This window comes from Natrix helvetica (assembly GCF_964273705.1).
Source record: "Natrix helvetica genome assembly, chromosome: 9".
Lineage (NCBI taxonomy): Eukaryota > Metazoa > Chordata > Lepidosauria > Squamata > Natricidae > Natrix > Natrix helvetica.
Window position 1 is genome coordinate 22,075,686 of NC_138560.1, and position 26,517 is coordinate 22,102,202.

Consider the following 26,517-nt stretch of genomic DNA (forward strand, 5'->3'; position numbering starts at 1 on the left):
CCAAGCCTCATGCTCTGGAGAGGACACTCCAACATTACCTCTTTCCAGAGCATGATACCACAGTCTTTTGAGACTGAAAGTTGCCAATGCATGCAATGCAATTCTAAAGTTGGTTGTTCTACCTGCTCTTATTGGTTTACACTTAATCTTAGTCCCATTTTGTTCACTTCGTTTTGTGCCTTGGTTTCCCTCATCCAATGGGTACACAAACCAGCAGATCTCTCCTTCAACAGCCTTCATCCTCATTCCAAACTTGCCAGCTAATTGTAATTAATCATGACCAAGGAGGAAGCAATTAAATCCACTGCCTTTAATCAAAGACATTTCCTTGCATACAATCCAGTCCCATGAGCATCTGTCTTTACTGCCCTTACCAAAAGATTGGAAGGACCATATTCCAATGGAAAGCTGAAACCCTGGAAACCCATCTCAGAGGTTAAGAACCAAGAGACCCATCGGGCTGAGCCAAACTTTGGAATTGCAGGAAAGAGGCCTGCTTCAGGTGGAACGGGACAATTTGCCATAGCCAACATAGCCGTAGACATGGAGGTTAGGGCCCTGTTCAACCTGAAAGAGGCAATTGTGATGAGAAAGATCCAGCAGGAAAACCATCAGGGCTCAATTATTCCACACTTGGAATCCTGCATTCAGTTTTGTTGCCACAATGTAAAAAAGATGTGGAGACTCTAGAAAGAGTGCAGAGAAGGGCAACAAAGAGGATTAGGGGACTGGAGGCTGAAACATAGGAAGAACGGTTGCAGGAACTGGGTATGTTTAGCTTAAGAGAAAGAAGGACTAGGGGAGACATGATAGCAGTCTTCCAATATCTCAGGGGTTGCCACAAAGAAGAGGGTGTCAAATTATTCTCCAAGGCACCTGAGGGTAGAACAAGAAGCAATGGATGGAAACAAATCAAGGAGTGAAGCAACTTAGAACTGAGGAGAAATTTCCTGACAGTTAGAACAATTAATCAGTGGAACAGAAGTTGCCTCCAGAAGTTGTGAATGCTCTAACACTGGAAGTCTTTAAGAAGATGTCTGAAATGGTATTCTTCTAGGCAGGGAATTGGACGAGAAGACCTGCAAGGTTCCTTCCAACTCTGTTATTCTATTCTATTCTATTCTATTCTATTCTATTCTATTCTATTCTATTCTATTCTATTCTATTCTATTCTATTCTATTCTATTCTATTCTATTCTATTCTATTCTATTCTATTCTATTCTATTCTATTTAAAATAATTAAAATATTTTATTTTTGGTCAGCCACATTTCATTTTATCCCTCCTTTGGCATCTTTTCTTTAATTATTCTATTCCACCATTTCTTTGAGATTAATGTAACTTTGGTTCCCTGGCGAATGGGCCCACGCCGAGTCGCCCAAGGCGAGTTGGCCAACGGAGAATGGGCTGTGGTGCATTGGCTATGATGAGTGGGCAACTACGAAGGTGGGCGCAGGACCGGCTGAATGAAAGAAGAAAAGGGGGTGTGCATAACGTCCCTGTTCTACTGTCCCCATTTATTTGCACTCATTTCCTGTGTTCATGTCCATGTTCATACTTATAACTGTTATCTTGTACATGTTTGAAAAACTAAATAAATAAAATTAAATTAAAATTGCAAAAAATAATTTTTCTTTTTGTCTTTTTTTTTAAAAAACCTGTTTAATAAAAAATAAATAAAAGCCCCCAGCAGGGAGCAAAAACTTGGGGACCGATGGCTCGTTTGGAGGAACTTTCCCATTCTTGTTCTTCCTCTTGTTGTTCTTCGTGAGAAGGAGGAGGAGGAGGAGGAGGAGGAGGAGGAGGAGGAGGAGAAGAAGAAGAAGAAGAAAAAGAAAAAGAAAAAGAAAAAGAAAGAAAGAAAGAAAGAAAGAAAGAAAGAAAGAAAGAAAGAAAGAAAGAAAGAAAGAAAGAAAGAAAGAAAGAAAGAAAGAAAGAAAATTGAAAGTCGCGCTTTCTTCCAGCCGCGTCTCGGGAGGAGGAGAAGGCGAAGGCGAAGGCGAAGGAAGGCAGCGGCGGCGGCAGGCGTGGCTGGCTGCTGGGCGCCCGGCCCCTTCAGCGTCGTCGGAAAGACGAGCCGGCGAGGCGGGGGTTGTGGGGTGACGGTGGGGGTGGGAGGGGGGCCAAGGATGCCATGTGAGCCGGGGAAGCAAAAGGCAGGTGGGAAAGCCAGCAGGATGGAGGGGGGCCGAGGGAAGAGGAGGAGAAAGAGCCCGCGGCGGCGGCAGAAATTGCTGCTGTTGCCGCCTCTGTTTTCTCCGGCCGCGCTCCTGGCACTGCCCAGCTCTCCAAAGCGCAGCGCCGCGCGAAGCCGGCAACTCTTCTAAACTTGGGCGTAGGCGGAGAAGCAGCATCCAAGCCGAGGAAGCGGGGAGGGAGAGAGATCCGCGTCCCTCCAACTTGCCTCTCTCACCCCCCTTCTCCTCCCCACGCTTTTCCCCCGAATGGCTTAAAGAACCGGCGGGGGAAAGGGAGGAGGACGCCCGGCTGCTCGGCAAGAGTTCCCCGTGTGCGCCCAGGGCGCATCCCGCGGCGAAGTCCCAGGCGCCGTCCGCCTGCCGAGCCCCGGCGAGCGAGGCTCCCTCTCCATCCTCCCTGCTTAGGGAAGGAGGGCTCCGGAGGGCTGGCGCCAGCGGGCAGCATCGCAGCGGAGCCGCTCATGCCGGGCTGAGCCGCCGCGGGACTCAGCCCTCTCCATGCCGTGAGCGCACTCGCCCTTTCCTGCCCAGCGCGATGGCCGGGGCTCCCGGCGGGGACCGCTCCGGGCTGCCTCTGTCCGCGGTCCACGGCAGCGGTGGCAGCGGCGGCGGCGGAGAAGCCCCGCGCGTGGAATTCGTAGCCCTGACCGCCGTGCAGACCGAGAAGAGCGAGGCGACCCCCGCCGCCGCCCCCGCCGCCGGATCCAGCAGCCCCAGGCGCCTGGGACTCCTCGGGACTCCTTTACCGGTCCCACGAGGGGGCTCCGGAGCTCGATCCGCGTCGCAGAAGCGCTACCGTCGCCTTCAGAACTGCCTCTACAACGTGCTGGAAAGACCCCGAGGCTGGGCGTTCATCTACCACGCTTTCATGTGAGTCCTCCTGGCCTGTCTTGCCTTCTCCTGGTCCAAGAACTTTGTTTCAGGGGGATCCCAGTCGGTCCCTGGGATCTCTCCTGGGTTGTCCGCAATGCTTCCCCTCGCCCCGCCGTACGTCCGAGTCATTGGACTCTTTTGGTCTTATTAAGAGGGCTGTGGTTAAGGAGAAGGTGGTTTTGTTCACACAAGGCAGGGAACCCGCTTACCGAATTGACCCATTTTCTAAGCCCGATATAAGAGCAACGAACCAGCCAAATTTGTTGAGTCCGTTGCCCTTGCTAAACCTTAAAGAAATTAACCAAGGTTCACACTAGCCAAATTTAGCTTGTGTGGACGTTGTTCCTTAGATTGCGAAAGGGGCCAGGTAAGTGCCTTGCAAGAACACAGTCGCTATTTTTGTCTTTCCTCTTTGTAACTCGTACCCACGCAAATGAAGATGCAAAGTCAGATTCTGCCACCACCGTATAGTTTAAACCTTGGGAGAGGAACACTTTTTTTTTTGGAGGGCGGAGAACGGTGGTAATTTAAGAAATTTTTTAAAAAGAAACATAACAGCAAAAACTTTATGCCTATTTCATTCCTTGGTTCAATGTTGGATAAGTACATCAAATGAACTGTTTTAGGACAGTGCTCCATCGGTCTGAAGAGCTGGAGTTGGGTGCAGAAAAGGTTATGCAATAATTCTCCCAAGACCATTGAAAAGTGCTTGCCGTTTGCTCTTGATAGGACCATACAGATTAGATTAGCTGAGCCAAGCATCCATCCACACCTGTCGGGTAAATAAGTCAGAGCAAAGTTTTGCCAGCATGCCTGGGTATGAGAGTGCTGCCTTTGAGGCTGTCACCAAGCACTTTTAGAAGATGCTAAACTGCACCGCTTCCAAACGGGAAGCGATTGCTAAATTTAAGGATCCTTGGAACGCAGCCTCCTCCCAAAGGATGGCTCAACAGGTGTGCTGCTCCCACCGCTTCAGAATGCTTAGCCAGACTGGAGAAGGTTTATTAGCAAGGTCTCTCCCACCCTCTCCCATCTTCAGCTTGGACTTTTATAACATTCAAAAGCAGATTTCAGCCAATCCACTCTGGTCCCTGTAAAGGAAAGAGTAAATATCCCTTCCCTTTTCCTCTCCCCACTTGTCTTGTTTTGTTTTTCTCTGACTTACAAGAAGCACTAGAATCATCAGCCTGAGAGGGACCTTCGAGGTCTTCTAGTCCAGTCCCCCGCCCAAAGCAGGAGTCAATAGGCTTGCTTGTCCATTGTTGAAGCAAGATGAATCGCAGTGCATGGAAAGATTGATTTCTTCTTTAGCAAACTATGTCTCTCTCTCTCCCCCCCCCCCATTCAAGACCTTTATAGATGCTTACCTGTGCCCATCCTTGCCTAGGTGTCCCTGGTTTCTAGCGTTGCTTGCATAATCTTCTATGGTGTTCCACCAGAGTTGTTAGATGCGAGATGGGCAGCAAATAAAATTTATAAATAAATAAAAATGATAAATAAATGATGTTTCACCCCATCCTGAAGTGCTTCCTACATGCAAGCTACCACGATTTTCCTACTCTGTCTAGCTAGCTGCCCAAGTGACAAGTCAATTCCAGCAAGAAACTATGCTTGTATCCTATAATCAGAGCTACAGTAGATTGTCATCCTGGGGATGGAGACCCCAGTTTGACATCCTGGTTTCGGAGCTCACAAATCACTGCTGAGTGCTGGAATCATCATCAAGGGGGACACGGTCAACCCTGGAAAATGTGGCGCCAAGAAGCTTCCCTCCTTGCTGATTAAAGGATCAAGAAATCATTGGCACAAAGATTTGTTCTCTATAACTCTAAAGCTCTCGTGGCTTTTAACGGAGAGAAGTTGAATTGGGAAGATGCCCTGTGCTTTAAGAGTTGTGTAAGTTCCAGAGAGTGACTCGGTTTGCAGCTGCGCCGTGCTTCTCACCGGCTCCGTAACAAACCCACATCCTGTTTTTAGTCAACAGGCTAAGCTGATCGTTTTTGACCGGTTTGCTTCTCTCTTTGTGGCTTAACCTGTGGTATGAACTTCATAGGCTGGGTTAGCATTAGGTACCCGGACTGATGAATTCAGTGACCAAATTAACTTGGTTGAACAAGATATTCCAACTTTCTCCCCAAAGAACTTCCCAACAAGTTTCAGGAGATGGAAGGTGTTGAAAAAAAGCTACTCAGACCCTCCCACAGTGTTGAGTTTGCACTTTTAAAAAGTACCTTTAAAGAGGGATTTGGTCTTACATTTTGCTACAGCCTTTTGGTTCCCGTAGCATCCCAGATGCTTTCCTATTTAATCTCCAGCTCAGATATTTCCAGAGATATGCTTTAGCTTCATAATAAAAAAAATATTTATCTGAAGTGCACCCACGCTAGTAGATGCAAATCTGCATAGGCTCATTTACAGCAGTCAATTTAAATTTAGACATAATTACAGGATTTATTTAAATTTCAAGGAGATTAACCTCTAATGACCCATCCAAAATAACCTTGATCAAATTAGAATTTAGTTAATTTTGACTCCGTTACTAACTCTTCAGTTATAGTTAATTAATTTGCAGTAAATATGAACAAGTGTAAAAAAAATGAACATATAACAGTGGCTGGTAGATTCCCTCCTCCAAGTCTTTTCTTCAAAATCACTCCTAAAAAAAATAGATAGCTGCACCCAACTGATTTCAAAGTTTTAAACAAGTACTAATCCAAAATTATACTGAATTGACGATGGGGATAAAGTTCATTTCCCATTATGATTCCTTCCAACCTTCTCTAAAATTAAATCAGCTCCCCTTCAGTTAGTAACCTCATTCATTTTCTAGTGCATTCTCCAGAAGTTGAATTTAAGATACACTAATAAATTTAAGATTTGATGGCTGGTAGAGTGAGTTAGAGGAGGAAGAGAAAAGGAGGGGAGGAAGAAGTTTGGAAGGAAGGAAGGAAGGAAGAAGGGAGGGAAGGAAGGAAGGGAAAAACAGGACCTATACAAGTATATATATACAAATTGAACATAAGAATTTCAATTACGGCTGCAGGATTTGGTTTGGCTAGTCTAAAGAAAAGAAGAATTAGGGGTGACATGATAGCAGTATTTTAGTATTTGAGAGGCTGCCACAAAGAAGAGGAGGTCAAATTATTCTCCAAAGCACCAGAGGACAGGACAAGAAACAATGGATGGAAACTAATTAAGAGAAAGAAGCAACCTAGAATAAAGGAAAAACTTCCTAACAGTAAGGACAATTAACCAGTGGAACAGCTGGCCTCTAGAAATCTCTGGATGTTTTTTTTAAAAAAGAGTCTAGACAGTCATTTGTCTGAGATTGTATAGGTTCTCCTGCTTGAGCAGGGGGCTGGACTAGAAGACCTCCAAGGTGTATTCTATTCTATTCTATTCTATTCTATTCTATTCTATTCTATTCTATTCTATTCTATTCTATTCTATTCTATTCTATTCTATTCTATTCTATTCTATTCTATTCTATTCTATTTTATTCTATTCTATTCTATTCTATTCTTCTCCATTCTAGTCTATTCTATTCATCATTCAATGAAAAGTGATTTGTTCCTAAGTTGCTAATCACACACTTTCTGCAGACAACTGATAGTTGGGGGCCATATGTTTTACTTTTCAAACAACGAAGAATAAATCTTTTAGTACAAAATAGGGCACTGAGAATTTGCTTTCTCTGTCCTGATATCAATTTCCAAGCATCAGGAATGTAATTCAAAAGAACTCAAACCTTTGAGAATACTACATCAAGTTTGAAAGTTGAGATAATACATGTTTCTCCCAGAATTGAGTAACTATAGGACTGAGCAAACATATCTTTAAATGAAGCATTAATCTAACTTTATCTCTTGAAGATTTACATAAGCCTTTGCTATATAAACTCAGTGGGGTCCAAGGAATCTAAAATATTGTTTTGGGTTAAATATGATCTAATCCAGGATCAACTGAATATTTTGGCCCTGATGTTAATATCTTTTCCTAGTGTCTGGAATCTCAAATTCTTTATTCAGCGGTTCAAGTTGCATACACATTAACTTGATGAACTTGATAAGTTTTTATTCTAGTTGTTTGAGTCCACATGTAATATGGAACGCAGCCCTTTGAACTGGCTTCTGACTGTGCAAACCAGAAAAAGGAACAATTCAGTAACCAGATTAAAGATGCGATGTGGAACATACAATAACTACGCTTTAGAATTAAACCTCTTAAGGGCTGGTCAGATGCATCGAGCAGAAACTATGATCTGATGCCATCACACATTTCATAACGTAATCGTGCAATGACACACTTGCATAATGGCAGCTTTTGCATAATGAGACATGTAACATGCAGTTCCCAACCCTCATCTCATCATGCTTATAGAGGTGTAGTGGTGTGTGAGAAAGACCTTGAGACACAGAAAGAGGATGAAGAGAGGCTGCCTAGGAAATGATCAGATAAGAGAGGATACAACCCTCATCTACATTACAAAGAAAGAGACTCAGAAGGGATCCTCCAGAGGTGGTATTCAGCAGGTTCTGACCAGTTCTGGAGAACCAGTAGTGGAAATTTTGAGTAGTTCGGAAAACCGGTAAATACCACCTCTGGCTAACCCCGCCCCCATCTATTCTCTGCCTTCTGAGTCCCAGCTGATTGGGAGGGAATGGAAATTTTACAGTATCCTTCCCCTGCCATGCCCACCATGCCACAGCCACAGAACCGGTAGTAAAAAATATTTGAATCCCACCACCGCGACCCTCCTTAACTTCTCAGACTGAAAGCGCAATGGCGGGCGATTTATACTTTCAGACTTGCAAGATTCTGTTAATGTAGCTTTTACAATAAAGTAGGGGTAGCTCATCTGGTCTTTTTCCTGTCTGGTATAACTGGGAAGGCTGATGTCAATCTTGCAAATCTGAAAGTGCAAATCCCCCTCTGTCTCCTCTATATCCTGAGAAGCTAAGGAGGTTCCTTTCTGAGTCTGTTTCTCTGCCCATTTTGCAGCTGCAGACTATGCTGTCTCTTATCTGTTTGTTTCCTAGGCAGCATCTCTTCTCCCTGCTTCTCGGGGTCTTTCTCACATACCAATATAGAAGCTCATCATGATGGGTGCTAACTTGAGGAACAATTGTTTGCATTCTTCCTGCTTCCCCCCCCCCGAAATATGGACGCCCTAATTTTTGTAGGCAGTTCAGAAATAGTTTGACTCATTTTATTGATTTTGGGAAGGCCAGCTCTGTTAAGGAAGGTGAGGCATGGTGATGGAGTGATTCCTTGCAATGCAAGATGAAGTCTACAGAAAATGGCATTTTTTTCAGCCTACACAGGTAAGCAACTTGCTCAGAGGTAGCTCTTCAGGACCCCTGAACAAGCTTTTAAAAGTTATCCTGAGACCAGTTTGGTTAAATTGCAAGAAAGAACTCTAAGTGCCCAGTGATGCTTCTCAGCTATAACCTTCATTAACTTGGAGCCAGGATGGCGGTGTGGCTGGTTCCAAGACCCTCTTTAGTCAAACAACTCTTACTCAATTCGCGGTTCACCATATCTTTGTCACCCTAGCCATAATATAAATAAAGGTAAAGCTTCCCCTCGCAAATATGTGCTAGTCATTCCCGACTCTAGGGGATGGTGCTCATCTCTGTTTCAAAGCCAAAGAGCTAACGCTGCCTGAAGATGTCTCTGTGGTCATGTGGCCAGCATGACTAAATGCTGAAGGTGCACAGAATGCAGTTACCTTCCCACCAAAGGTGGTTCCTATTTTTTTACTTCTATTTTTTTACGTGCTTTTGAACTGCTAGGTTGGCAGAAGCTGGGACAAGAAACGGGAGCTCACTCCATTACGCGGCAATAGAGATTCGAACCCCTGAACTGCCGACCTTTCTGATCGACAATATCAGCGTCTTAGCCACTGAGCCACCGCATCCCAGCCGTAATATAGTGGGGTCTATTTTACAAAGCATGTTTTGTGAAGGTATCAATTACAGTTTGATCAACTCGGGCTAAGGGTTTCCCATTCTGAAGCACACGAGGTGAGAGTTCTTAGGCCATCTACCATAATCAAGGTCTGGGCATTTAAAGCAGGCATTTAATTGGGCTTCTGCATCTTGATTTGCTAGGATTGCTGTTATTAAATATCATTTATTAATTTGATTAGCTTATTGAACTTTTATCTGTTGTGTTTTAACTAGTTCTAAGCAGCCCAGTATCCTATAGCACGTTGTATAGAAATGCCTTGCTTGGCCTAAAGGGAGAAAAAGAGCAGATGGATGGGGGCAGCCCTTCCCTCTCATAAGCCTTTCCCCCAAAGAAATAGGGTTTGCACACAGATGTGTATATATATATACACACACACACACACACACAGATGCACACAAACAATTTTAGCATGTTGTGCAAATCCTGAAGCCTACACCTCTCTTTGGTTGTACCCTGCGTTTCTTCCACTACTTCTGTGAGAAGCTATGGAACGGAATGGAGAGTAAACAGAATAACAAAGTTGGAAGGGGCCTTGGAGATCCTCTACTCCAACTCCCTGCTCAAGCAGGACAGCCTATACCATTCCAGACAAATAGTTGTCTAGTCTCTTCTTAAAAACTTCCAGTGACGGAGCACCCACAACTTCTGAACTCAAGCTGTTCCACTGGTTAATTGTTCTCACCGTTAGGAAATTATTCCTTAGTTCTAGGTTGTTTTCCCCCTTGCTTACCTTCCATCCATTGTCTTGCCTTCTGGTGCTTTGGAAAATATGTTGACCCCTCAAATATTGGAACACTGCTATCATGTCACCCCTCATCCTTCTTTTCACTAGACTAAAGGTAAAAGTAAAGCTTCCCCGTGCACATATGTGCTAGTCATTCCTGACTCTAGGGGGCGGTGCTCATCTCCATTTCAAAGCCGAAGAGCCAGCGCTGTCTGAAGATGTCTCCGTGGTCATGTGGCTGGCATGACTAAATGCCGAAGGCGCACGGAACACTGTTACCTTCCCACCAAAGGTGGTTCCTATTTTTCTACTTGCATTTTTTACATGCTTTCGAACTGCTAGCTTGGCAGAAGCTGGGACAAGTAAGGGGAGCTCACTCTGTTACGTGGCACTAGGGATTTGAACCACCGAACTGCTGTCATTTCCTTTCTGATTGGCAATCTCACTTTCTTAGCCATTGAGCCACCTTGTCCCTATATTCTATATTCACTAGACTAGATCGACCCAATGCCTGCAACCATTCTTCATGTGTTTTAACCTCTAGCTCCCTAATAATCCTCCTTGCTCTTTTCTGCAGTCTTTCCTACAAACACAAACCACCAGGAGATAGAAGATGAGTCTCTTAGTAGCTCAGCTCATAAATGATAATGCAAGTGGCAGGAAATCTGGAGAGACAGATGTCCAATTATTCAACAAGGTCCCCACTTAATAAACTCAGTATGAAGAAGATGAGGACATTCTCTCTACACCTTGGAAGGTTCTGTCTTTCTCCCAGAATAGCATCTTGTAGGCCAGTGTTTCTCAACCGTGGTAACTTTAAGATCTGTGCTGGCTGGGGAACTCTGGGAGTTGAAGTCCACGCATCTTAACACCACAGGTGGAGGACACAGCTCTAGACTTTCTTGTTCTTGCTGTCTTGTTCTTGCCCAGTTTGGTAGCCAAACAAGAGCTGTTTGGGACCTGCAGCTCAAACACTGTTTCATTAGAAGGTGACCAGCAGATGGGCAACTGGAACCTCTGGCTCTTCAGGACCTCCAGAAATACAGGTAGTCTTCCATTTATGACCACAATTGAGCCCAAAGTTTCTGTTGTTAAGTGAGTTTGGCCCCATTTTGCAACCTTTCTTGCCACAGTTGTTAAGTGAATCACGGCAGTTGCTAAGTTAGCAAGCTGGTTGTTAAATGAATCTGGCTTCCCCATTGACTTTGCTTGTCAGAAGGTCACAAAAGGGGATCGCGAGACCTCAGGAGAGAGCGACGGTCATAAATATGAACCAGCTGCCAAGCATTTGAATTTTGATCACATGATCATGGGGATGCTGCAACTGTGAAAAGTGGTCAAATGCTTCATATTTTTCAGTTGCATTGTAAATTTGAATGGTCACTAGAAAACCTGATGTAACTCAAGGACTACTGTACATTTCTTAGTTTTAGAGGAGCAGGAATTTATTCCCCTGTGATCTTTTATGACATTTGTTATTATTTTTTCCATTGCCAACTTTAAAACAGTGGTTTTCAACTTTGGCAACCTGAAGATGTTCTTCTTTAGTGACCACAATTGAGACTGGCAATTCAGTCATTAAACAAATGATCACTAAATGAAACCATGATTGTTTTCATGGTCTCAGTTCAACTTTCTTTTGCCTGATAGACTTGCAAAAGCTGTAAAGGGATTGGTTGCAAAGTTACTTTTTCATCACTGCTGTAACTGTGAAGAGTTGCTAAAGCAGAACTCTCCTAAATGTTGTTACTGCACTCTTCTCATTGGTAGATGTTTCATGGGCTCAGGACTGATTTTTGTTTCAGATGCAGTTAATCCTCCAGTATCTTTATATCCAGATAAAACAATAATGCCCAACGCACTTTTTATTAACTAATGCTCCTTGTAGTGTTCCAGGATCTGGAAAGAGAAATAGTTCCTGTGGCAATACAGTGATTAGTAATTAGGTAACCAAGATTACTAACGTGGTGGCTCAGTGGCTGAGCTCGTCGATCAGAAAGGTTGACAGTTCAGCAGTTTGAATCCCTAGCACCGCGTAACGGAGTGAGCTCCCGTTACTTGTCCCAGCTTCTGCCAACCTAGCAGTTCGAAAGCATGTAAAAATGCAAGTAGAAAAATAGGAACCACCTTTGATGGGAAGGTAACAGCTTTCCGTGATCCTTCGGCATTGAGTCATGCCAACCACATGACCACGGGGACGTCTTTGGACAGTGCTGGTTCTTCAGTTTTGAAACGGAGATGAGCACTGCCCCCTAGAGTCGGGAATGACTAGCATGTATGTGCGAGGGGAACCTTTACCTTTAACCAAGATTAACCCTGACTTGTTCCTAATGAGAATGTGATGCACTTATTTCTTCTGCGTGTAAACGGAATGAAAAATGAATGCATGGTATGGTGTTCACAACCAAGATAGAAAAGAACTTCCGTAGCTCATTCCCAATGATCCATGATTATCCAGAACAGCTTCGCATCCTGACTCTGTTACTTTTTGGGTTATTCCGGTTACTATTTACTTCTCCTTATCGGCTTTAGCCAGCCTATTTTCTGTTTCTTCCCATTGTTATTCGGACTGTCTTTTTCTTTTCTTTGTCCCCTGATCATTTCAAGCACTCAAAATAGGTGCTATCCATCTTCTTCAATTTGCTCCCCTCTGGAAGAGTTAGAGGGAAGCACCCATGATTGCCCTCATGCCCCTTGGTTTGTTGGGAGCTGTGCTCCAACTCATATGAAGGACCTCCAGTTGAGAAAAGCATCTCTGCATCCTTTGAGAAATGTCCTGTTGCATTTTAGAATTTGGATTTCCTTGACGTGTGACTGCAATTGGGAGCAGAATGTTGTTGCCAAGCAAGGCGGTTGTTAAGTTGTGCCCGATCGTATGACCTTTTGGGCACAGATCAATGTAGTTGTTAAGTGAATCACACGCTCCCTAGGCGAATCCAGCTTCCCCCGTTGACTTTGCTTGTGGAAGCTGCTGAGAAGGTTGTAAAATAATAACCATATGACCCTGGAAACTGCAACCGTCATACACACATTGCCAAGGATCTGAATCTTGATCATGGGATTGTGGGAATGCTGTGATGCTCGTAAGGGTGAGAACCCATCAGAAACCACTCTTTTCAGTGTCATTGTAACTTCAAGTGGTTGTTAAACAAATGGTGTTTAGTGGAGAACTGCCGGGACCTGTATTACACATAGCCAACTCTTTATATTGTTTTATCACCTGCCTTTTAGTTAGTTTGATGCCCTGAACTTTCCAGAAGATCCAAGTGGGCAGTATTCTCTCCTCCAATGTCTTATTGACCACGCTGTAAAGTAGGTTGAGTGATTGAGTGACTGATCAAAATGACAGCAAGTTTCTGTCTCAAATTCACCCAGTTTTTGTCACCACAATATCAAAAAAGATGTTGAGACTCGACGGTGCAGTGAAGAGCAACAAAAATGATTAGTGGACTGGAGGCTGAAAATTGGAAGAACGGTTGCAGAAATTGTATAGTGAAAAAAAAAGGACTTGACATGATAGCAGTGCTCCAATGTCAGCACTGTCACAAAGAAGAGGGGGTCAAGCTATTCTTCAAAGCACCTGAAGGCAGGACAAGAAGCAATGGATGAAAAGTAATGAAGGAGAGAACCAACCCAGAACTAAGGAAATTTTTTTCCCAACAGTTATAACAATTAATCGGTGGCTTGTTTTTAGAAGTTGTGAATGCTCCATCACTGGAGGTTGTTAAGAAGAGATTGGACAGCCATTTGTCTGAAATGGTATAGGGTTTCCTGCCTGAGCAGGGGTTGGACTAGAAGACCTCTAAGGTCCCTTTACCAGTCTTTTATTCTGTTAAGTTTTAACACTGCCACCCTGGGCCTCATCAGGCAAATATGTTCATTTGTTTATTCCATCGGTTTGTACGGCTGATTAAGCCATACGTGAGGTTCACAAGGGAGTCTGAGCAGGAAACTATATTAAAATAGAATTAAAAGCCATTGCAACCAGCTATACAAAAATTACAGCATGAGTCAAGTTTCAAATGTTTTAGTTCTTACGTGCATTTTCCTTCCTCCCCCTCCTTAACGCAAATAACATCGGATAATTTGTAAAACAGTGTTTTATTTTTTTAAAATGTAACAAATGTGTTTTGAAAGGTCAAACGTCACCTTTCATCATTTTTCCTATTTTTAATATGTCTGCTTCTCAAACCAAAACGTTATTATATTAAAATTCTGTTCTCAGAATTGCTTTTTCTATATATTCCTCATTTGTTCTGATTTTTTTTTAAAAAAAGATTTTAGCGTACTGTTTTCCACAGCTGGCAAATTACGGAAATTGGGTAAAAGTGTTTTTTCTTTAGATAATCACACATAAACAGATTATCCAATCACAACAGAGACTTTTAAACTGGCTCAAAGTGGTATGAAATGGACTTTCTGATAAGTGATTTGGGGCGAAGAAGGAAAAAGACTGAGAAGCATTGCGTTAGCATATTTATAAACTCAATACATCAAGCATCACAGCAGATAAATAACCACTGGGCTTCTGAATTTCTCCTGGCTTTTAAGAAGGGGGTATAGTGTTCTGTTCTGAATGTAATTGCATTTTATGATTTGCATAAAGTACCAGTAGTTTAGGGATGTGGTGGCTCAGTGGCTAAGACGCTGAGCTTGTCAATCAGAAAGGTCAGCAGTTTGGCGGTTCGAATCCCTAGTGCCGCATAACAGGGTGAAGTCCTGTGACTTGTCCCAGCTTCTGCCAACGTAGCAGTTTGAAAGCACGTAAAAAATGCAAGTAGAAAAATAGGAGCCACCTTTGGTGGGAAGGTAACAGCATTCCGTGCGCCTTGGGCATTTAGTCATGCTGGCCACATGACCACGGAAACGTCTTCAGACAGCGCTGGCTCTTCGGCTTTGAAATGGAGATGAGCACCGCCCCCTAGAGTCAGGAATGACTAGCACATATGTGTGAGGGGAGCCTTTACCTTTACCTAACATTACACTTGGATACCTGGTGGCCAAATATCTACATCAAGTCACACAATCATGTCAAACATTTAATTATAGGTTGTGTTATTGGTTTTTTCCCCCCTCCCAGTAACAATTTGTTGCATTAAACTATTTCTCTTTTTCTACTGTAAAGGCTGATTAAAGACTGTAATAAAGATATTTGATTTGCTTTACAGGTAGTCCTCAACTTATGACCACAATTGAACCCAAAATTTCTATTGCTAAGTGAAACATTTATTGAGTGAGTTTGCCCCATTTTCTTGCTGCCGTTGTTAAGTGCTTTTTTTCCCCAAAAAGTCAACTGGACTTTCTTTGCGGGTTTTTTTTTTTTTTTTTTTGGAAAACATTTCACTTCTCCAAGAAGCTTTTCAGTTCTAAAAAACTGGGGGGAAAACCCCAAGAAACTCCAGTTGACTTCTGGAAAAAGCATGTTTGGCTCAAAAATGAACTGGAAGATTGAGAATCTCCATAGACAGTCACTAGAACTCTGGTTCTAACCTTGGGTTTCTGCTACTGCACCGTTCCTTGTGGACACTGTTCCTCTCAAAAGACAGGTTGATGCCAACCTTGTTGGCTTTTCAGAAGCTCTCAATCCATGGACCTGAGAGTGGGCTTGTTATTTAGAGCCTGTGATGTGGCTGCTACCTATTGAGATAGGTTTTATGTTTCCTATGTTGTTTTTTAAATACTGTAAGCCACCCAGAGTCATGGATTGGAGAATGGATGGCTGTGTAGATCCAACAAGTAAATAAATAACACAGTTTTGGGCTGCATCAACAGAGGGATAGAATCAAGATCATGTGAAGTGTTAATACCACTTTTTAAGGCCTTGGTAAGGCCATACTTGGAATACTGCATCCAGTTTTGGTTGCCACCATATAAAAAAGATGTGGAGACTCTAGAAAGAGTGCAGAGAAGAGCCACAAAGATGATTAGGGGACTGGAGAATAAAACATATTGCAGGAACTGGTATGTCTAGTTTAATGAAAAGAAGTGTTGAAAGAAATATCCTTCTGGGTTCGGCTCCAAGTGGGGAAAAAGACACTGGAGACATGGAGGCTGCTTGGAAAGATGGTTTTAAAGGTGGACAGGACCATATCACTTGAGTCCTGGGCAGAAAAGGTGATCACATGCTTCAGGGTTGGTGGAGAAGAAGAGAAGGAAGAGAAGAGGGTGAAGAAGGGCTTGCAGGGCTTTTTATAATCTATTCTGCCCCACCTATCTGTTTCCTGTTCCTGTGTAAGAAATGTATTCTGATTGGTTGCCAGACTCCCATGGGCCCGTGCAAGGACAATCCTCTAGGCTGAGTTTTGAATCCGGGTTTGGTTGAGTTCTCAGGTGCCATGTGGTCAGTTGAGTAAAAGGCAATATTATCCTGCCTTAATCCCATCACTCTGGAGCTGATGGGGAGAACTCTTTATTATGTAAAGTGGACTAGCTTGGCCTTCTTAATGGCCCATTGACAAAGTGGGGATGGGCCGGAAGCTGCAGGAATTTACTTTGTGTTTAAAATGTGTTTCTCCCTCTTTCACATCCAGGAAAATATAATATTCTGCCTTTTCAATATTTCCTAGGATATTTCATTTTTCTGGGAGAGGGCTGGGTGATAACTTCCTACAGAACGACTAGGGGAGACATGATAGCAGTATTCCAATATCTCAGGGGCTGCCACAAAGAAGAGGGATTCAAGCTATTCTCCAAAGCACCTGAGAATAGGACAAGAAACTCATCAAGGAGAGAAGCAACTTAGAACTGAGGAGAAATTTTCTGACAGTGAGAACTATTAACCAGTGGAACAACGTGCCTCCAGAAGTTGTGAATGTTCCAATAGTGGACATTTTAAAGAAGATGTTGGTTAACCATTTGTCTGAAGTGGTCTAGGATTTCCTGCCTAAGTAGGGGGTTGGACTAGAAGACCTCCAATGTCCCTTCCATCTCTGTTATTCTATTCTATTCTAAATGAGGAATGAGCAAGCAGTGAGTACTGTTGTTCTACAAAGCTCCCACAAGCAATAATGATCTGACTTACTAGTCAGATATGGCATCTTTTTCTTGAGTTCAACAGAAAGGTTAACCTGACAAAGGGACAGAGTGGGCTGACTACTGGTGACCTCTGAATCCCTCTGGCCTTGGGGTGGGGAGGAGGCCTATGTAGGCCACCTAAACTTGAAGGGGTCGGAGACCAAATCTGCTGTGCCAATTGGAATCTCTTTTCCACCTAATTAGTTAGCTCAATTTCTATAAGCATTTGAATTGCTGCAAGCTTTGAAGAAAGCAGGAAGGCTATAAATCAAAAAGCAAGTGTTAATTGTTCCCCTGCCGGGAGGTCTTCTTTCTCTTTTCTCTCCATCTGGTGAAAGGTGAAGGAAACTAATGTAGAAATGCACAAGAGTCAATACCATGAGCAAATTGGGACGGGTCTTTTCTTATTAGGCACATCTGGTGCCTGGACACCGGTTGGATTCCCGATCAGTTTTGTTTTCCATTTAAATCCCGGTCACGTTCTAGCTGTCCTGCTGTGCTTTCTATGGTTAGATGTTGGCATAGGCAGCACACTTTTTACTGGTTTCACTGGGTTTCGTAGGTGAGGAAATCAAGATAATCTGGGTTCCCCTTCCGCCCAAATTTCCAAAGCGTTTGCTATCTAAGGCAGTCTGTGTGGTCTGGAAAACGATTTGTTGATTGCAACCTTTCAGATTCTTAGTTCTCATCTTATGTTTGATGTACACTGAAGAAGAGGGATGATTTTAAAGCCCACAATTGCTAGGTTGTGTTCACACAGCATACTCAACTAGGGCAGGTACATAATTAACAGCTACATCGATGTTTAGCATCTGAACATAGAATAATAGGGTTGGAAGGAATCTTGGAGGTCTTCTCATTCAACCCTCTGGTTAAGCAGGAGACCCAGTACTGTTCCAGACAAATGTCTGTCCAACCTCTTCTTAAAAACTTCCAGTATTAAAGCTCCCACAACTTCTGGAGGCCAGCTGTTCCACTGGTTAATGTTTCTCACTGTCAGGAAATTTCTCCTTAACTCTAAGTTGGATCTCTTTGATGGATGGATTAAAGAATGGATCTTCCACCCATTACTTCTTGTCCTGAAGTATGAAACACAGCTCTGAGCAGCCTGGGAAGTGCTTACCCACCATGGCTAAACCTTTTCCAACCCAAGGACAAGCCGTGCCTTGATGATGACTAGTGAAATGTTACCGCATTCTTAAACAAACTTTGTTATTTTGCTATTTTATACCATTTAGGGTTATTTTGCTATTTTGTACCACGAGGTACATGGTGGCTCAGTAGCTAAAACACTGAGCTTGCCAATCAGAAAGGTCGGCAGTTCAGCGGTTCAAATCCCCTAGTGCCACATAATCGAGTGAGCTCCCGTTTCTTGTCCCAGCTTCTGCCAACCTAGCAGTTCGAAAGCATGTAAAAATGCAAGTAGAAAAATAGGAACCACATTTGGTGGGAAGGTAACAGTGCCCCCTAGAGTCGGGAACGACTAGCACATATGTGCGAGGGGAACCTTTACCTTTAGGTTTGGTCAATTTTTAGGTTATTGTTCCAGTGCCTTTAAACTGTGTTAAGATTATAGCTCTCAAAATGGTGAATCTTTCTTTTTTGTCCATGTTAGACTTTTGGGAGTTGTGGCCCTAACCCAAGGAGAGACTGTCCCCCTGTGCTGATTCTGGCCTTTATTTTCTACAGGAAAGTCCTTGGGCTTCCTGCAGCGTAGATAGATAATGCGATACGGTAGACAGAATCAATTGGGCTTCAGTTCCGGGAAGGGAAGTGACAGCGTAGAAGAGAATTAGCCAGATCTCTGAACGGAATCAGAAAGCTGATTCAAATTGGATGATTTGAAGCTGCCTCCACCTGTGCAGAACTGGCCTTATTACAAATCAACCCAGTATTAAATTGAAATAGGCCCAGATTGATTCCAAAAATCAATCTGAATCACTGACTGATTTTCCAAATCAAACCAATTATATGAATTGGATTTTTCCTCGTTTATCCAGGCCTCAGGCCAAAGATTGCCCCTTACCTTATTTTTCTTTGTCTAAAGGCAGCTGTTACGGTGAAAAACATGGATCGAGGCAATGAGCTGGAAAAACTGTTTGCTCTCTGTCCTATATCCTTGGGTTTGAATCCCTGGCCCACGAATTCCCTTTAATGCAGGGGTGTCCAAACTTGGCAACTTTAAGACTTGTGGACTTCAACTCCCAGCTGGGGAATTCTGGGAGTTGAAGTCCACAAGTCTTAAAGTTGCCAAGTTTGGACACCCCTGCTTTAATGCAAAGAGAAGCAGAAATGACAGATACTCCTACTGAATTTGCTCCTGGTTGCAGCTTTTTCTAGGCTGAATTATTTCTACTGTGGCATTTGAGCAACGAGGATCCTAGTTCAGCCTTATCATTGACTTGCAAAAGAGGCAGTCCTCAACTTAGGACCACAACTTGGGAGCCAGAATTTCTGTGACTGAGCAAGGAGGTTGTTCGACCTTGGATGCCAGGGTTGTTAAGCGAATCACTCCAGTTGTTAAATGAACCATGCTGCTATTACCAAATTTGGCTTCCCCCATTGAGTTTGCTTATTGGAAACCGAACTCGGAATGTCGCGAATGGTGATCACATGACCACGGGATGCTACAATTGTCGTAAATAGATGCCGGTTGCTAAGCACCTGAATTTTGATTACATAACCATGGGGATGCTGTGACCGTCATAGGTGCAAGGGGCTTCTGCAAGTCACTTTTTTCAGTGTTGTTGTAACTTCAATTGGTCATGAAATGAAGGATTGTAGCAATAGCAATAGCACTTAGACTTATATACCGCTTTATAGTGTTTTACAGCCCTCTCTAAGCAGTTTTTACAGAGTCAGCCTCTTGCCCCCAACAATCTGGGTCCTCATTTTACCGACCTCGGAAGGTTTGGAAGGCTGAGTCAACCTTGAGCCTGACGAGATTTGAACTGCCGAACGGCAGCCAGCAGCCAGCTAAGTAACCTGCAGTGCTGCCCTCTAACCACTGTGCCACCTCAGCTCAATAATTTAATAACTACCCTATAAACCCTTCATTTGTTTTCTTTTTATGTTACAAAAATATTTCTGCACTCATTTTATGTTATAAAAATATTTCTGCCCTCGTGTTATAAAAATATTTCTGCGCTAAGTTGACTGGGAACATGTTTGAATGATCTTACAGCTGAAAAAAAAATAATAATCTCAGGGTGAACAAAAAATGAGGAAGAAATAAAATCCATGCAAAACAGAAATTGCTTTTGCAAGAAATATTATACACATCTTTTCTCTCCTGTGTGGCATTCTAGGTGCACTTTTTCTTAGGAGAATAAAAAAACAATCTCTGTTCAGTTTAGTATTGATAGAACTACATTTTCTGAAATACAAGCAGTTCTTATCTTGAACTGCACTCTGATAGAAACGGTCCTCCCATGATTATTGGAAGTAAATTCTTCATTTGCCTGCAAATCCTGAGTGTCCCAAAGGTGCTTTTTCAAGAGGCAACTGGACTTTCTGGTTTTTCTTTGAAAATGTTTTGATTCTCACCCAAGTTGCTTGAAGAAGCTTCTTGGATGAGAAGTTAAATGTCTTCAAAGAAAAACCAGAAAGTCCAGTTGCCTCTTGAAAAAGCACCTTTGGGACAACCTTGGCCTGGATGACTGAGAATCTCCATTGATAAATCCTCTGAGTATTAGACCTTTGCATTACTAAATAGGATGGGTGAAGGAGCTCCTTCTCTTCTTGTAACCTTGGGCATTTTTCCAACCTGGTGTCTATTTAGATATGTTGATAGGATGGTTTCTTTCCCCAACTGATGGTGGTCCCCCGTTTCCACATGGCTGTAACATTGGCAGGCTGCTCTAGCCATGTGGACTTTATTTTTATTTATGTATTTACTTTTATCCTGTCTTTATTGTTTTCATAAATAACTCAATGTGGCAAACATATTTAATACTCCTTTCTCCTCCCACAACAACAACAGCCCTTTGAGGTCCATTGGCTGGGAGAAAGTGACTGCCCCAGGATCACCCAGCTGGTTTTGTAAGGTGAAACTAGAACTCATCATCTCCTGGTAAATGGCAAAAAGTTACTCAGCTGGCTTTCATGTCTAAGATAGGACTAGAACTTACCATCTCCTAGTTTCTAGCCTGGTGCTTTTTGCCTCTAGGCCATTGATGGCGAACCTATGGCATGCGTGCCACAGGTGACACACGGATCCCTCTTGGCAGGCATGTGAGCTGTGCGCTCCAGATCAGTTCCACCATGCATGTGCATGCGCCTCCCGCCAGCCAGCTGATTTTTGTGTCTCTGCCGCGCATGCGCAGGGGGCAGGGGGCATATGAGAGATTTGTGCATGCACAGAGTGGGTGGTCGGTGCAAATGTGCAGGGTTTTTGGGAGAGTGTGGCGGAAAGGTCCCGTCCCTCCCGTGGCCCATTTTTTATCCCAGGAGGCTTTAGGGAGGCTAGCTAGGCTCAAAATGGGGTGCGGTGTATGTGTGCGCTTGCCCGGGGGTGGGGGTCACACATGCATGCGCAGGGGGGGTGCAGGCTGGGTCACATGCACATTGCATTATGGATGTGGGCACGCACACACACTTTTGGCATGCAACGACAAAAAGGTTAGCCATCACTGCTCTAGGCCAAATTTCCTCCCCTGGGAATCATCTCCCTGCACTGGAAACAAAGCCCTCCCTTTACATGGGTTATTTTCTGCTTCTGGTGCAAAGGATCTCCTGGAGGAGAGCAATTCTCTTTCCCCAAACTTTGTTTACACAGGACAGTACACGGAGGGTACTATATTAATAACTCTTGTGTAAACTACCTACACAGTTGTCCTCTGAGTGCTGCTCCTTTTGTAGCTAAAATATTCCTAGGCCGGCTGAGATATTGACAGCCCTTGGGAGGACTCCAACTTTCTGAAAGACATACAAACTTGAGGAAAGACGCTGTAAGAGGGGAACGGGACTTCCAATTGCAACATTTTGCTGGAGAAGAACAACTCGTGCTATTTCTTCTCTTATTATTTTTGTGCAGTCCAAGCTGGTAGAAGGGGATGCCTGCGTTTTATTAAAATGTATGTGGGGTCTCTATGAATGTTTCCAAGCCCCAGAATCTGGCTGGGGGGGGGAAGGTGGGGAATCTCCTTATAACAGCTCTTAACCTGGAAGAGAATGAATGCAAAGCGAACACAAAGTTTGCTGCCTCGTCTAACGGACTCACCTGTTTTCTAGTTTTTATCGTGCCTGATCTCTTCAATAATTGCACCCCATTCAAAGACTCTCTTCATCCATTCCCATTTTTGCTTGTTGGGATGGTTGTCTTTTTTTCCTAAGTGTCCCCCAAGTTTAGCCCTTAATTGCTTGGAAGTGGGAGATGGTTGCAAGAAAAGAAACCAAGCACCTCAGCCCATTTTCTCCTTTTCCACCAGAAAATTTCATTAAGACAAGCCATATGAGAAGAAGGAAATTATGGGCTCTTTTTTAGATGGGGAATGTGTCCCTTCTTCCCTCCTCAGCCTGAAGATCTGTTTTCCGTGTTATTGGTGTGTGATTCATACCTATTTAGAGCAGTGGTGAAATTCAATTTTTTTTATACTGGTTCTGTGAGCGTGGCTTGATTGGCATGGCAGGGAAAGGATACTGCAAAATCCCCATTGCCTCCCCTGTCCAAGGAAAGGTTACTGCAAAATCTTCATTCCTTCCCCACTCCAGGGAAAGGATACTGTAAAATCCCCATTTTTTTTACTACCGGTTCTGTTGACTGTCTCTCTGCTGTGGTTTTGATAAAAAAGAGCTTTGTCGTTCCACTGATGAAAGTTGTGAATATGCTGAGAGGTAAAGGTAAAGATTCTCTTCGCACATATGTACTAGTCGTTCCCGATTCTAGGGGGTGGTGCAAATCTCCATTACAAAGCCGAAGAGCCAGCGCTGTCCGAAATCATCTCCATGGTCATGTGGCTGGCATGACTAAACACCGAAGAAGCACGGAACACTGTTACCTTCCTGCCAAAGGTGGTTCCTATTTTTCTACTTGCATTTTTACATGTTTTTGAACTGCTAGGCTGGCAGAAACTGGGACAAGTAACGGGAGCTCACTCCATTATGTAGCACTAGGGATTCGAACTGCCGAACTGCCGAGCTTTCTGATCAACAAGTGCAGCGCCTTAGCCGCTGAGCCCTGTGTGCTGAGAGAGGCACCCTGAATGAAATCAACAAACGAGTCCAGCCTATTTCCTTTGGTTGCATCAAGCAATTGCCCTGCTTGCTTCTTCCCAGGGTCCTTTGCAGATGTTATAGCGGTAGTAATCCTTCATACATGTTGAAAACAGAGCTGTGTCATCTGCTGTAACGGGAAAGTGGCACCTCCTTTCAGACGAAGGGGATTCTTGAAGAGGTCTCTCAGAGTTGCATGTTGCTTTGTGAGCTGAAATGGTCAATTGTTATGGATACCCCTTTAACCTGATGTCAACTCTTATATATGTGTTAGGATGCACTCAGCAGTCTTGGAGATAAAACTATCCTTCCCTCATCCTTTCAGGAAAACTGAAGCTGCCGTGTAGGAGGAAGAAGGCATGGCTGTGGTTTCCAACTACTTACTATCTGTTTTTCCTATCTTTTCATAATCCTTTTGTTAATGTTTGCAGAACAGCAGCCACTTAAAAATCGCTTAAGTTTTAAGCACCTGGATCTTTCATTGCTCTACAAAAAGATCAGTGGGAAAAGGGCTCATTTTAATCCTCAGCAGGAATTGGGTCACCCCGCTTGTCTGTTTCTCCAAAATTTGGAACGTTGGTTCTGGCCCATTTCTAGGAACCTGGGCCTGCGTGGCTTTGGTGGACTCTGTTTCTGGACAGCTTTCTCAATCATGCACTGCCTTGAACTAAGCTATGTTTCTCTGAAGTAAGATTTATAGTTAAAGGGTTGACGGCAGTGACAAATCACAGTGCTTAATTGTAGCCAAAAGCAAACATGCCTCATTATGGCTTTCTGTGATACATGAACACAACTCTAGAATGGCGATTGGGTCAGCGGCTAGCAGCATTTGGGCAGGCTAGGTCAAGATATCACAATGCTACTTTATCTTGTAGGGTATAATAACAGAAACTTGATAGGCTGCCAATGTTTCTCTTTGCCCCTCTTATGCCAAAGAAGTGTTAGAGGGATGCGGTGGCTCAGTGGCGAAGACGCTCAGCTTGTCAATCAGAAGGTCGGCAGTTCAGCGGTTCAAATCCCTAGTGCCGCGCAACGGAGTGAGCTCCCATTACCTGTCCCAGCTTCTGCCAGCCTAGCAGTTCGAAAGCATGTAAACAATGAAAGTAGAAAAATAGGGACCACTTTTGGTGGGAAGCAGGGGTGGGTTCTAGCTGGCATTACTGCCAGTTTGCTCGTAGGCGCTCTTTGCGTGTGCGCTATGGATGCAGTTCAAGGGAAATTGTTTAGAGTTCTGCATCCGCAGAACTCTAAACAAAGATGGCTGTGGTGATGGTGGCAACCAGGGAACCAGTTCGGGGGCGTGGCCAGCCTGGGTCACTGCCGGTTCAGTGACCCAGGCTGACCCACCAGTTCGGCCGAACTGGTAGGAATCCACCTCTGGTGGGACAGTAACAGTGTTCCATACGCCTTCGATTTTTAGTTATGCTGGCCACATGACCACAGAGACAGCGATGGCTCTTCAACTTTGAAATGGAGATGAGCACCGCCCCCTAGAGTCAGGAATGACTAGCAGGTATGTATGAGGGGAACCTTTATACCAAAGAAAACCAAGGTGGGGTTATTTTGAGTCTCTTTCTCACACATTTCCAGGACTGAGCTGTCATTGTTTTCCTCCCTATCAGCTCCTGCATTCTACGCCGTCTTCTACAGCCTTGGTTTAACACTGGAGTGTGGTTTCAGGAGAGGATGGGGGAGGGGGGGGCTCTCAGCTGTGACCTCTGTCTTCTGAGTCGTTGCCTTTTTCTCAAAGCATGCTTGCCTTGGTTTACCCTGGTTATTATAATATTCTGCTAGACCAAAGGGAGAATTTCAGGCTTCCTCTTGCTTCAATATAGCGGCGGAAAGCAGCGGGTGCCCAGCATGATGTTCTGAGGATGGCATCAGCGCGGAGGCCTGTGATCTAGAGGTTGTGCCCAGCTCCAGATTCAAACAGTGCAGAGGGAGGTAGTCAAACTCTTGGGTGTCTGCATCCCCATTCTCGAGAAGCTAAAATAAAAAGCTGCGTTGTCAGCAGGAAGCGCCATCAGAAGGGAACGTCTCCCCCACCTTCCCCCAGCAGTGAAACTCTGTGTGTGTGTGTGTGTGTGTGTGTGTGTGTGCTGGTGAGTGAGGATAGAGAAAGTTGGGGAGACGCAGAGCCTCCCTGTGCTGGGTTGGTGTACGTTACGATAATAGCAGGATGCTTAATTATAAAGAGCCACCTGGCAGCTGGGCTGCTAGAACTATGACAAATGGGGCTCAGAACCTCTTTGGAAATAGTTACGAAAACTCTCGTTCTCCTGCATGCCAGGGAAATGTGTTGGGATGTAATTGTCCCACTCTTGCAACTTAATAAAAGGCAGTGGATGAGCAGAGAGAGGGGGGATGGTGTAGGCAACAGGGGGATGGAGAAAGCAGAGGTTGTTGCTGTGTGCTAGAATGCATGCTTTGCACGCAGGTGGCTCAGGGTGGAGCCCCGTGGCGTCCGCTCTTTCGAAAGGGCTTGGGATGGCAGGGAAGCCACTTCACCAAGATGTCAAGTGCCACTTGGATGCATAAAGCAAGAGGCTCGCTTGGTTGGCGATCTTGCAAAGAGCACCGGGTTCACATCCCACTTGTGAATCGTGATACTGAAGATTGTAGGATTGTGCGCAGCTGGGCTCTAGCAAGAATGTGTGTTGCTGGCGACATCCACGTCGATCTGAGTTGTGCTGCACTTAAAACGGGGTGGCCTGAAAAACGGAATTCTACAATTGTTGACTAAATTGTGAAGTTTGTTGGCTTCTGCTGCCTTGTTATGTGCTCGTGGGGTTTCAGTGGGGAAGTAGTAAATAACAGAAGATGCTGAAGGTAGGCTGATTGCTTGTTTGGATACACCAGGAGGTGTTTTTTGTCCACTTTAAATTGCATCCTCCTAGCTATGAACACTAGAAACTTAGAAAAGTGAACATGAAATCTCTTCAGAATGTCAAGGAGATGGGCTGCTGGGGGTTTGCAGGGGTTCGGGAGAACCTCTAGCTAAGATTCTGCACAGTTCAGAGAATCCCCAAATCCCAAATCCTGGCCCTGCCCACCCCACCCCTCCCAGAAATTTCCACACGACCTGTTTGGGATGCAGGTAAGTGCAAGCGCATGCAGAGGCTTTGGGAGGGTCTACTGGAAGTTTGTTTCCAGCCTCCAGAGGGCCTCTGGAGTCTGGGAAGGCCATTTTCACCCTCCCCGGGGCTCGAGGACAATCTCTAGAGCCCAATGGTCCCTGAGGTCCGAAAGGTTGGTGAGCCCTGGTATATAGTCTTGGCTAGGAAAGCCTCCTTAAGTGGCTCTCATTGTAGGAGGAAACCCTTGTTGGTCCAGGAGAGGTACCTTTACCTTTATTTACCTTTATTTCGATTTTTATACCGCCCCCTCTCCCCAAAGGGACTCGGGGCGGTGTACAGTCAAATGAAATAGATAAAATGGACTACAAACATGCAAACATAAAAACATAGAAGAGGAGGCAAGAGGAGGTAAACAAGGTTGTGCCAGAGATTTCCAAAATTTCTT

The 26,517-nt window shown here is 44.2% G+C and overlaps 1 protein-coding gene across 2 annotated transcripts in view; it reads left to right on the plus strand.

Annotated features, from left to right (window-relative positions):
• Positions 1-2,729: 2,729 nt before the first annotated feature.
• KCNQ4 (potassium voltage-gated channel subfamily Q member 4) overlaps positions 2,730-26,517 on the plus strand; it is a 138,613-nt gene continuing 114,825 nt past the window's right edge. For both annotated transcript variants that reach the window (XM_081962804.1, XM_081962805.1), the window contains exon 1: positions 2,730-3,068. In XM_081962804.1, coding sequence (XP_081818930.1) covers positions 2,734-3,068 — 335 coding nt within the window. In that variant the 5' untranslated portion in view covers positions 2,730-2,733. The remainder of the gene's footprint in view (positions 3,069-26,517) is intronic.